The sequence below is a fragment of the Oncorhynchus mykiss genome, chromosome 25 (genome assembly GCF_057628025.1).
Source record: "Oncorhynchus mykiss isolate SJ-2025 chromosome 25, ASM5762802v1, whole genome shotgun sequence".
In the NCBI taxonomy this organism is placed as follows: domain Eukaryota; kingdom Metazoa; phylum Chordata; class Actinopteri; order Salmoniformes; family Salmonidae; genus Oncorhynchus; species Oncorhynchus mykiss.
Window position 1 is genome coordinate 60,947,877 of NC_143046.1, and position 12,045 is coordinate 60,959,921.

Sequence of the window (12,045 nt, forward strand, 5' to 3'; positions counted from 1 at the left end):
GGAGCGCTCAGCATTTCAACAACAGCGTTTCAACACGACTATAAATGTTGCATTTAGGCTGTTAAAATGAATTTGGATTGAACCAAATGCCTTATTAGGCATACATTCATTCTACAGTGCCTTTGAATTCTCTTTTAGAAACAGGAGTTTGGCCTGTCTTTGGTTTGAGGAGCATACGTGAGCTTTTCTTGCTTAGTTTGTTCATTTAGCCTAGCAAATGCTCTTATATTCCCATGCCCTGATCACAGTCAACACATCTATTTTGTAACAACAATATCATGGAATAGAAATTATAGTTTCCCAAGTGAATCTTTTTACAAGTGCATAGACACTGAGTATACCAAACATTAGGAAAAACTTCCTAATATTGAGGTGCACCCTCCTCCCCCTTTTGCCCTCAGAACAGCCTCAATATGTCGGGGCATGGACTCTACCAGGTGTCGAAAGAACGTTCCACAGGGATGCTGGCCCATGTTGACTCCAATCCTTCCCACAGTTGTCAAGTTGGCTGGATGTCCTTTGGGTGGTGGACCATTATTGATACACACAGGAAACCGTTGAGTGTGAAAAACCCAGCAGCGTGACACAAACCGGTGCGCATGGCACCTACTACCCTATCCTGTTCAAAGGCGCGTACATTTTTTTTGTCTTGCTGATTTACCCTCTGAATGACACATACCACTCTCCACGTCTAAATTGTCTCAAGGCTTAAAAATCCTTCTTCAACCTGCCTCCTCCCCTTCATCTACATTGATTGAAGTGTATTTAACAACTGACATCAATAAGGGATCATAGCTTTCACCTGGATTCACCTGGTCAGTCTGTCATGGAAATAGGTGTTCTTAATGTTTTGTACACTGTGTAGGCCTACTTTAAAGTATACGGCTGCTGTGTTAAAAAAAAACAAATGACGTTTTCTAATTCATTGATGATCAGATACTTCAGATGTAACTGGTTCTGTTGTCCCTTAATTCTTACAGTTGATGGACTTTAGATCTGTTCCAGACTTAGACTATCCTCTTTTTTAACAATGGCCTGTATAGAAATCACAACGTCTGGTGCTGCAGCATGCGCTCATTCGTTGTCATGATGCTCTGTTGTGGAACTTGCGTACAGTCGTGTAAAATGACATGGAATTGAATGAAATGCGTTTATAAAATGCAATTTTTTTCACGGACCGCAAATGAGATGATAGATTCATGCAGTGCTTTTACTAAAATGGTGATAATTTCACCCTTGTCTGCGGTGGTCTGTAAATCAACAATCTTCTGGCTACTTTTCCATGTAATGCTTACAAAACAAAGTTTCTAAAACTTCATATGGAAGGCTCTGGTCTGCCCTAGGAGTGAGAGTATATGGTAGGCAAGTTCTCTCCTATTCATTTTATGTTTTAATGATTTGGTATGGGGGCGGGTGTCACTTGTTTTTCAAGTGTTCAGGGAGGGTCGGGTAAAATTATATTTGACTAAATAAAGGGAGGGCCATCCATTTTTATTTCAGACTTCCTCCAGGTATCTGTCATTATAAATAACATACAGTCCCTTACCTTTAACCTACCTATGTTTGTCCTGTACAACTGCGGTTCTTCTGCGTGGGTGCTGAAATGCATACTTTTTAAAATAAAAATGTTGGTGGTTGTATTCAGTAAAAAAATGTATTAAAAGTATGAATTTCAGCACCCCGCATAAGGGCCACAGTTATACAGGACAAACAAGTGTTTTCAGAATTTACATTTTTACAAGTATTGACTGATGGTGATAAGAGAATTGAGTTGAGCGTTCCTCAGCTAGTTGAGGGTCTATCTGTTGTAATGTTAGGTCCTATGCTCTGATTCATTTATTCAAAATGAATAGTTTGACATTGGTTTGACTTTGACTGTTTTAGCATATGACTGTTGTAATGGGTTTGACATTGTGGGGCAGAACCACCACAGAGTCATTCCACTATCTTTGGCAGGATACATCCATAACTGCCCAATATCAATTTCATAACACAGTGTAGGTTGATCCACTGGGTGGCGATCAAGATCATGTTTTTAATCCTCAGAAATGTTACACCATGTATTTTCTCTCGCTGCTGTTGATCATTCCTTGACAATGGCAGTTGTGCTTTTAATAGAGTATCTTCTTTCGAATTCCTAATTCATATTATCGTTGCGCTCTAAAATGGAGCCTGGATGCATGAGCATGATTGTCGTCATTATGGGAGATTAGCAGATAATCCCCGGATCTCTAAACTGTCACTAATTACTCTGACATTTACCCTCTCGGCGTAATTGCTCCCCTATTGAAGAGGTGCATTAATCATCATATTCTTACTACAGTACCGCCCTTTATATTTGCACAGCAGAACGGTTTGAGGGATGGCGGGTCCCACAAAGATTGCGTCATTTCGCCTGCCTCCCCTGCCCACCATTGGGGAGGTAATCAAACTGTACAACCTGCGAGCAGAGAAACAGCTGTCCCAGAACTTTCTACTGGACATGAGGCTCACAGGTGAGTCAGCTGCCTCCTCTAGCTGCAATGCACCAACACCTGGTACACTGTGTCTTCTACACAATGAGGACGCGATGGTGTTTTTCCTTCCCCCTGTTCACATCACATTTAGTGTACTGGACTGAAGTGCCCACATAGGCTTGTCCACAAGCAGCAGACACTACCGATGTGATTCTATCAGTGATGCAGTGCTGCAGATCTGATCTGGTGCCCTTGAACAAGGTTTCTGTTTTAGATAAAAGCATTAAAGAAGCATAGCCAGCTTTGCCAAGGAGAGCTGGGAGCCAGGCATATGCCTATGCTAAAATACAGTGCCACTACCCTCCTTTATTTAGCCTGCAAGTCATATACATAAGGAAGCCACTATTCTTGAATATCAGAATGTCATAATAAAAGATGCATAGTGCATTGATACAGGTAACTGCCAAAATAAAGGAAACACCAACATAGTGATTTAATAGGGTGTTGGGCCACCAAAACAGATTCAATGCTTAGGGCCCAATTACATTTATTGTATTTCCCCCCCCTGATTCTGTTTTATTAATTTTAATCAGTCTTATTTTTTCTTTCTCTTTTTCTTCAGGTTTCAGTTTACCAATTTTGGTAAATCAGATTTTTTTAAATAGAAAAATAACTAAATGTTTTAAGTCCACAACAATGATTAAACCACACTAGCCTACTGACTTGAGGTCTGGGAAAAGAAATGTGGATTTTTTTGGGTGTAGGCCTAGATAACCTTTAATGTAAGTGGGCACAAGCAAGAGAGGGTTTTTTGGGTTAGCGATTCTGTGCTTATGTGACTGCAGAGTTAGCAAAACAAATGGCCACTGGATTGATGCAAATACTAGTTTATATTGTTGAATTCCATCTTAATGTCTGGATTCTGTCCTCATTCTCCTTTTTTACAAGGCCCTAAATGTACTTTGGCATAGATTCTATAAGTGTCTGGAACTCTTATATTGCAGAGATGCGACACCATTCCTCCATGAAAAATTCCAGAATTTGTTGTTTTGTTGGTGGTGGTTGAAAACACTGTCTCAGGTGTGGCTCCAGAATCTCCATAAGTGTTCAATTGGGTTGAGATCTGGTGACTGAGACACACACACACCCTTTAAACCCCCTATGCTCCTTTGAGACCCCTTTTTCAAAGTCACTGATATCTCTTCTTTTAGCCATGGTAGCCAAAATAATGGGCAACTGGGCATTTTTATACATGACCCTAAGCATGATGGGATGTTAATTGCTTAATATACTGAGGGATCACACCTGTGTGGAAGCACCTGCTTTCAATATAGTTCGTATCCTTCATTTACTCAAGTGTTTCCTGTAATTTGGCAGTAATTTGTACATTGTTCACCTTTATTATATCCAACCCATTCCAATGTGAGTAAGTAGTACACCCTGGTCGCTGTGTGTTTTCTCAACTTGTGTAGATAAGATTGTGCGCCAGGCAGGCAGTCTGAGGGACGCCCATGTGTGTGAGGTGGGTCCTGGACCTGGAGGTCTGACCCGCTCCATCCTCAACGCTGGGGCTGCAGACCTGCTGGTGGTGGAGAAGGACAACCGCTTTATACCTGGACTAAAGGTACCTAACAGGAGAACATGCAGGAGAGGGTTGTCTTTCAAATAATTATAGAAATGAGAAACGGTAAAGTCGTTTTTAAATTCTCAAGTACCTGTAAGATGCCATGTCCGTTTCCTCAGCTCTTGTCTGAAGCAGCACCAGGGAAGCTCAGGGTTGTCCATGGTGACATACTCACATACAGAATGGACAGAGGATTCCCAGAAGTCATAACCAAGGCATGGGAGGATGGTGAGTGAGATGAAAAAGTAGATAGGTAGATTTGTCACTTGCCTGGTTGATGGAAGTGCCTACTAGATTGCTTTATGTCTGGAACAATAAGTACATTGATTTTGTGCCATGTTTTGCAACATGCAACAGTGTTGTTGACTACATCTGTCCCTGCTCAGATCCACCGGACCTGCATATCATAGGGAACCTTCCCTTCAGTGTGTCCACTCCTCTCATCATCAAGTGGCTGGAGAACATATCCAACAGAACTGGACCCTTTGTTTACGGCCGGACCAGACTGACCCTTACCTTCCAGAAAGAGGTGGCAGAAGTATGTGTGCTGTCCAGTACTGTTTATTCTCACTCAGACGGTTTTCCTGAATTTCCATTTTTATTATTCAGCAATGATCTACTGTTCAGGGGTATAAATTATACAGACCGAATATGTTGGGTTCTCCTCTCCAGAGGTTGACAGCCAGCACAGCCAGCAGACAGAGGAGTCGTCTGTCCATCATGGCCCAGTACCTCTGTACTGTAAAGAGCTGCTTCACTATCCCAGGACGGGCCTTCATCCCCAAACCTGAGGTAGGACCCCACGCTCTGCTTTACTCTGCCCACTACACACGCACACACCATCTTGGCTGTATATCATAGATGATAATGACAATGCTCCATGGTGACAAAGTTGATGATGACAAAAATCCAGACCGCGATAAATTGACAATTATTTGCGATAATGATAAATCTGCTCTAAATTACGATCAATTATTTTTTGGGGAGGTGCTACAGCTGGGCGATATGGACAAAAAGTCATAGAACTGTTTTTTGCTCGATAACAACAAATACAATGATAATGTTTTAAATGGACAGTTACTTAGCGGCAGAGCCCGAGACCTTTTTTTTCCAGTGTCAAGTAAGACAACTGAAATGGTGGTCTATGATTTTAAAAAATTAAGCTATTTCATCGAACATATCCAGGAAATACATGATTATATTTTGATGTGCAACCTGTCAAAATTGGATCCAGAATTAGCAGACTTCTTTTTGGCATCTTTGTGCATATTGGCCTATAAGCTACACTGAGTGTACAAAACATTATGAACACCTGCTCTTTCTATGAGATAGATTGACCAGGTGAAAGCTATGATCCCTTATTGATGTCACCTGTTAAATCCACTTCAAAGCAGTGTAGATGAAGGGGACAGGTTAAATAAGGAGTTTTAAGCCTTGAGACTGTTTAGACATGGATGTGTGCCATTCAGATGGTGAAGGGGCAAGACAAACATATTGAAGTGCCATTTGAACTGGGTATGGTAGTAGGTGCCAAGCGCACCGGTTTGTGTGTGAAGAACTGCAACACTGCTGGGCATCAAAACGATACTAACTACAGCCTTCTCCAGTTGTAAATGGGTGGCGTGAACTCAATATTAAGAGGTGAGAAATGCATGATATATTCCCAGAAAGCTGTGACTTTCCTCTAGAGGTCGACCGATTAATCAGAATGGCCGATTAATTAGGGCCGATTTCAAGTTTTCATAACAATCGGAAATCAGTATTTTTGGGCGCCGATTTGCCCAATTTTTTTTTTTATACCTTTATTTAACTAGGCAAGTCAGTTAAGAAGACATTCTTATTTTCAATGACGGTCTAGGAACGGTGGGTTAACTGCCTCGTTCAGGGGCAGAACGACAGATTTTCACCTTGTAAGCTCAGGGGATCCAATCTTGCAACCTTACAGTTAACTAGTCCAATGCAATAACGACCTGCCTCTCTCTCGTTGCACTCCACAAGGAGACTGCCTGTTACGCGAATGCAGTAAGCCAAGATAAGTTGCTAGCTAGCGTTAAACTTATCTTATAAAAAACAATCAATCATAATCACTAGTTAACTACACATGTTTGATATTACTAGATATTATCTAGCGTGTCCTGCCTTGCATATAATCTGACTGAGAATACAAGTATCTAAGTATCTGACTGAGCGGTGGTAGGCAAAAACAGGCACGTAAACATTCATTCAAACAGCAATTTTGTGCGTTTTGCCAGCAGCTCTTCGTTGTGCGTCAAGCATTGCGCTGTTTATGACTTCAAACCTATCAACTCCCGAGATGAGGCTGGTGTAACCGATGTGAAATGGCTAGCTAGTTAGCGCGCGCTAATAGCGTTTCAAACGTCACTCGCTCTGAGCCTTCTAGTAGTTGTTCCCCTTGCTCTGCATGGGTAACGCTGCTTCGATGGTGGCTGTTGTCGTTGTGTTGCTGGTTCGAGCGCATGGAGGAGCGAGGAGAGGGATGGAAGCTATACTGTTACACTGGCAATACTAAAGTGCCCATAAGAACATCCAATAGTCAAAGGTTAATGAAATACAAATGGTATAGAGGGAAATAGTCTTATAATTCCTATAATAACTACAACCTAAAACTTCTAACCTGGGAATATTGAAGACTCATGTTAAAAGGAACCACCAGCTTTCATATGTTCTCATGTTCTGTGCAAGGAACTTAAATGTTAACTTTCTTACATAGCACATATTGCACTTTTACTTTCTTCAACACTTTGTTTTTGCATTATTTAAACCAAATTGAACATGTTTCATTATTTACTTGAGGCTAAATAGATTTTATTGATGTATTATATTAAGTTAAAATAAGTGTTCATTCAGTATTGTTGTAATTGTCATTATTATATAAAAAAATAAAAATAATAATAATAAAATATATATATATATATATATATATATATATATATCTTTTTTTAAATCGGCCGATTAATCGGTATCGGCTTTTTTGGTCCTCCAATAATCGGTATCGGCGTTGAAAAATCATAGTCGGTCAACCTCTACTCTCCTCCCTGGAACTAGAACAACAGTAGCTGCTTTGAAAACTGCCTTTCCAGCAATACCCCTTTAAGCAACGGTCACATGCCTGTGCTGCTTAGAATGCATCTCTCCCTCCTCTGTGCGCACAGTGGGGAGAGGGAATGAGAGTCAGCAGGCGACAGTGAAACAGGGACAGGCAGATACTTTCAAAGTAGGAATCAACACAATGCATATATTGCCGTTGACCATATAATGGTTTTAGAACAATCTACAGAAACGTTGTGTAGCAAGTCGCAGAAAATGACCAACGTAAGCAAAATGCTTTGGAAAGAGGAAGGCCGTGTTGGTATAAGTCATTTTTTTGGTATATCGTCCCAGCTCTTAAACCTTACCCTTGTTCAAAACACTAACCGTAACTTTAACAAGCCGTTGCTTATCAACAGATAGTCTGTTAGAGCATCTACAGACGGAAAGTCCGGACTATCCACATAACGTGTGGCCCCTGTTTACTCTCTGTTCTCCTCTTCCTCCATTGCCCCCATTTCTTTGTCATTCAAGTCTTTCTGCTACTGTCACTCGACTCTTTATGAGACACGTACAGTACAAGGGTTCATTACGGCTGCGTTAAATCAATGTTGTCTCAGAAGTGTCTTCGGAATTGTGACAATTGGGTAATTATGCCTGGTGGGTATTTGAGATGCAGTGCTATCACACAGAGCAGTAATGAGAGCTCGATCCCTTTCACAGTCTTAGGTCTGTGAAACTGGTGAGGGGAATGATTATTATGTACAATTATAGGCCTAGGATACAGACTACAGAGAATGATGTTTCTCTGTTCTTGGGGGGATGGGCTTTAGGTTGGACTTGGGTCCCCTGAAGAAGTTGTCCCTCTTTGAAAGCCCTCTGTTAGTAAATATTTCATCTGTATGGAATGGATGGAGTAAGGGAAGAACAGAGGAGCAGTGAAGTGAATGAAACTAGGGCTGATTGTTCATTCTCTTAGAAGAAATAGCTTCAATGATTATTTTATCACGCTGAGGCAGCTTTTACGCTATCTCTGTGTGTTCTTGTGTGTGTGTCCGAGTGTGTCTAAATGTACACGTGCCATGCGTGTATGTGCGCAGGCCTGCGTGTATGTGGGTCTGAGTAGTATGTGTTTGTGCTGCAGTTGTTCATTTGTGCTCATGCATGGTTATGTAGGATAGCCATGATTTTAAGTTTCAGTCATTTAGCAGACGCTCTTATCCAGAGCAACTTAGTTAGTGCATTAATCTTAAGATACAGTAGCCAGGTGGGAGAATCACATATCACAGGCAAAAAAACAATTCTCAAAGTAGCTGTCAGTAGAGTCAGAGCTAGAAGGGGGGGATCAAGGGCAAGTGCTGGCTAAGTGTTATTTATTTTTTGTGTGGGGGGGTCGAGGTGAGGAGGAGGAGGATAATTTAAGATACTGTTTGAAGAGGTAGGGTTTCAGATGTTCTCGGAAGATGGGCAAGGACTCTGCTGTCCTAGCTTCATGAGGAAGCTGATTCCACCATTGTGGTGCCAGGACAGAGAAGAGCTGAGCGGGAGCTGTCCTCCCATCGGGGTGTGAGGGCCAAGAGACCTGAGGTGGCAGAACGGAGTGCTCGGGTTGGGGTGTAGGGTTTGAGCATAGCCTGAAGGTAGGGAGGGTCAGTTCCTCTTGCTATTCCATAGGTAAGCACCATGGTCTTGTAGTGGATGCAAGCTTTCAACTGGAAGCCAGTGGAGTGTGTGGAGTAGCAGGGTGACGAGAGAACTTGAAAGGGAAGGTTGAAAAACAGGCGGGCTTCTGCGTTCTGGATAGTTGCAGGGGTTTGATGGCACAAGCGGAGAGCCCAACCAACAGCGAGTTGCGGTAGTCCAGATGGGAGAGGACAAGTGCCTGGATTAGGACCTGCGCAGCTTCCTGTGTGAGGTAGGGTCGTACTCTATGGATGTTGTAGGGCAGGTATTCCCAAACTGGGGACAATGCCATCGGGGGTACGCCAAATAAAAATGTGATAATTTTTTTTTTTTTTTTACGGGGCTATACATTTGGGTGAGATTTTTTCTCTCGCCTGAGTAGCCTCGTTTCACTGCCAAAAATAAAATTAAACCATCTAGTGTTCAGCGAAATAACAACACAATGTCAAATACAGGTAGCCTAGTCAAATAATTAATAAAGAGTTCCTGAATCTAGGATTACAGGGACTCTCCGCAACTATATTCAATGTGTGGGACAAAATTGAGGCTATGATTAAGAAGTTGGAGTTCTTCTCTGTCTGCATTAACAAGGACAACACACAGGTCTTTCCATCATTGTATGATTTTTTGTGTGCAAATGAACTCAACTTACGAACAATGTCAAATGTGATGTAGCGAAGCACTTGAGTGAGTTGGGTGCGAAATTACGCAGGTACTTTCCCGAAACGGATGACACAATCAACTGGATTCGTTATCCCTTTCATGCCCTGCCTCCAGTCCACTTACCGATGACTGAACAAGAGAGCCTCATCGAAAGGGCAACAAGCAGTTCTGTGAAAATTTCATCAGAAGCCACTGCCAGATTTCTGGATAGGGCTGCACTCAGAGTATCCTGCCTGATGCCCAACTACGTACCTATGTGAGAGTGGATTCTCGGCCCTCACTAGCATGAAAACTAAATACAGGCACAGACTGTGTGTGGAAAAAGACTAAGACTCTCTCCAATACAACCCAACATTGCAGAGTTATGTGCATCCTTTCAAGCACAGCCTTCTCATTAACCTTTGGTGAGTTATTCACAGTTATTGATGAACAAATAAGGTTTTATATGTAAGATGGCTAAATTAAGAGAAAAGTCATTGATTATTATTTGTGTCCTGAAGAGCTCTTTGTCACTTCCCAACTCACACTCTTGTCAATTAACTGCTTCTGAGGCAGTACAGTAGTATGAGAGTACATCAGTGGGAGTTATTCGGCCAAGAAATCTACTACTGACCATATCAATGCTAAGAAGCAATGCATACGAGGTAGGATGGGTATTGGAGAGTGAAGCTGTATTGCGGACGGCTGTGTGTCTCTGTCTGGGGAGGCCTGGTGGAGCAGGGTTCGTTCTTAGATAGAGGGGAGCGTTCACATAGCCGAGCTAGACAAATCCAACACATCTAATCTAATTGGTGGTGTTATCTTGCTCTCTCTGTAGCGTTGGATCAATTCATTAATACAGATGAAGGAACATTGCTGCTGCGTAGCTGTAATTATACTTGTCAACAGTTCTAAGAAAATGTGTCACACAGAATCTGATGCCCCACACAACACACTGCTAACTCCCATTTTTAGAAGCAGGGACCGTGTCAGCCCCCCCCTCACCTTGGTGGTGAAAATGCATTTAATAGTTGTACGCTCTAACCAACAAACAACAATTAATCAATTGAACATTTTAAAACCCAATGGAGAGAAAATGGCAATTAATTAAGTGTTTAATTTGGCAATAAGGCCTGAAGAGGTGTGGTATATGGTCAATATACCACGGCTAAGGGCTATTCTTATGCACAACGCAACACGGAGTGCCTGGTAAAGCCATTAGCCATGGTATATTGGCCATATAACACCCCGAGGTCCCCTATTGCTATTATATAAACTGGTTACCAACGTAATTAAAACAGCAAAAATGAATTTCTTTTCATATCTGTCGTCTGATATACTACAGATTTTACCCAATCAGCATTCAGGGCTTGAACCACCCAGTTTATAATACATTTTAACCTGAGGGAAAGAGAGGCACATTGTAGCTGACTGGTGATTAGATGGGAGGAAACATTGAATCCATTTTACATTAGCAGCTGCTGGCCCATATTGACCTGTCGTGAGGAGATGGGCCTTATCCTTTGCATTATCTCACCTTTGGAATTAACGTACTGGCTACCTCTGTAACGTTGGCTGTAACGTTTAGAAAGGCAGCGCAATTCTGATATATTTTTTAAACTATTTGGTCTTTTGACCAATCAGATTAGCTCTGGAAAAAGATCTGATGTGATTGGTCAAAAAACCTATTAGTGGAAAAAATGTCAGTTGCGCTGCCTGTCTAAACGTAGACAATGTTACAGAGGTAGCCAGTGCGGTGGTGAATGGCGATACAGGTCATTTGTACATTTTTAAATTACACTACCGTTCAAAAGTTTGGGGTCACTTCGAAATGTCCTTGTTTTTGAAAGAAAAGCACATTTCTTGTCCATTTTAAAATAACGTCAAATTGATCAGAAATACAGTGTAGACATTGTTAATGTTGTAAAGGACTATTGTAGCTGGAAACGACAGTTTTGCGCTGTTCTGTGAAGGGAGTAGTACACAGCGTTGTACGAGATCTTCAGTTTCTTGACAATTTCTCACGTGGAATTGCTTTCATTTCTCAGAACAAGAATAGACTGACGAGTTTCAGAAGACATGTCTTTGTTTCTGGCCATTTTGAGCCTGTTATCGAACCCACAAATGCTGATACTCCAAATACTCAACTAGTCTAAAGAAGGCCAGTTTCATTGCTTCTTTAACCAGAACAGTTTTCAGCTTTGCTAGCATAATTGCAAAAGGGTTTTCTAATGATTAATTAGCCTTTTAAAATGATAAACTTGGATTAGCTAACACAACGTGCCATTGGAACACAGAAGTAAGTGATGGTTGCTGATAATGGGCCTCTGTACGCCTACGTAGATATTCCATTAGAAATCAGCCTTTCCAGCTACAATAGTCATTTACAACATCAACAGTATCTACACTGTATTTCTGATCAATTTGATGTTATTTTAATGGACAAAAAATGTGCTTTTCTTATAAAAAACAAGGACATTTCTAAGTGACCCCAAACTTTTGAACCGTAGTGTACATTTTTATGTTCAGAAAAAAACAAATGGTTTTATTGGCTTAATGGAAAGCACATGAAGTACATTAATGGCTGTATCT

At 41.4% G+C, this 12,045-nt stretch overlaps 1 protein-coding gene across 8 annotated transcripts in view; it reads left to right on the forward strand.

Moving 5' to 3' along the window:
• Positions 1–12,045, forward strand: part of LOC110505409 (dimethyladenosine transferase 1, mitochondrial) — a 47,861-nt gene that overhangs the window by 3,904 nt on the left and 31,912 nt on the right. For 4 of the 8 annotated variants that reach the window (XM_036962815.2, XM_036962814.2, XM_090220672.1 and 1 more), the window contains exons 2-6: positions 2,347–2,495; positions 3,929–4,080; positions 4,200–4,308; positions 4,467–4,618; positions 4,753–4,872. In XM_036962815.2, coding sequence (XP_036818710.2) covers positions 2,363–2,495; positions 3,929–4,080; positions 4,200–4,308; positions 4,467–4,618; positions 4,753–4,872 — 666 coding nt within the window. In that variant the 5' untranslated portion in view covers positions 2,347–2,362. The remainder of the gene's footprint in view (positions 1–2,346; positions 2,496–3,928; positions 4,081–4,199; positions 4,309–4,466; positions 4,619–4,752; positions 4,873–12,045) is intronic. The other 4 variants (XM_036962817.2, XM_036962816.2, XM_090220674.1 and 1 more) reach the window with 1 other exon arrangement.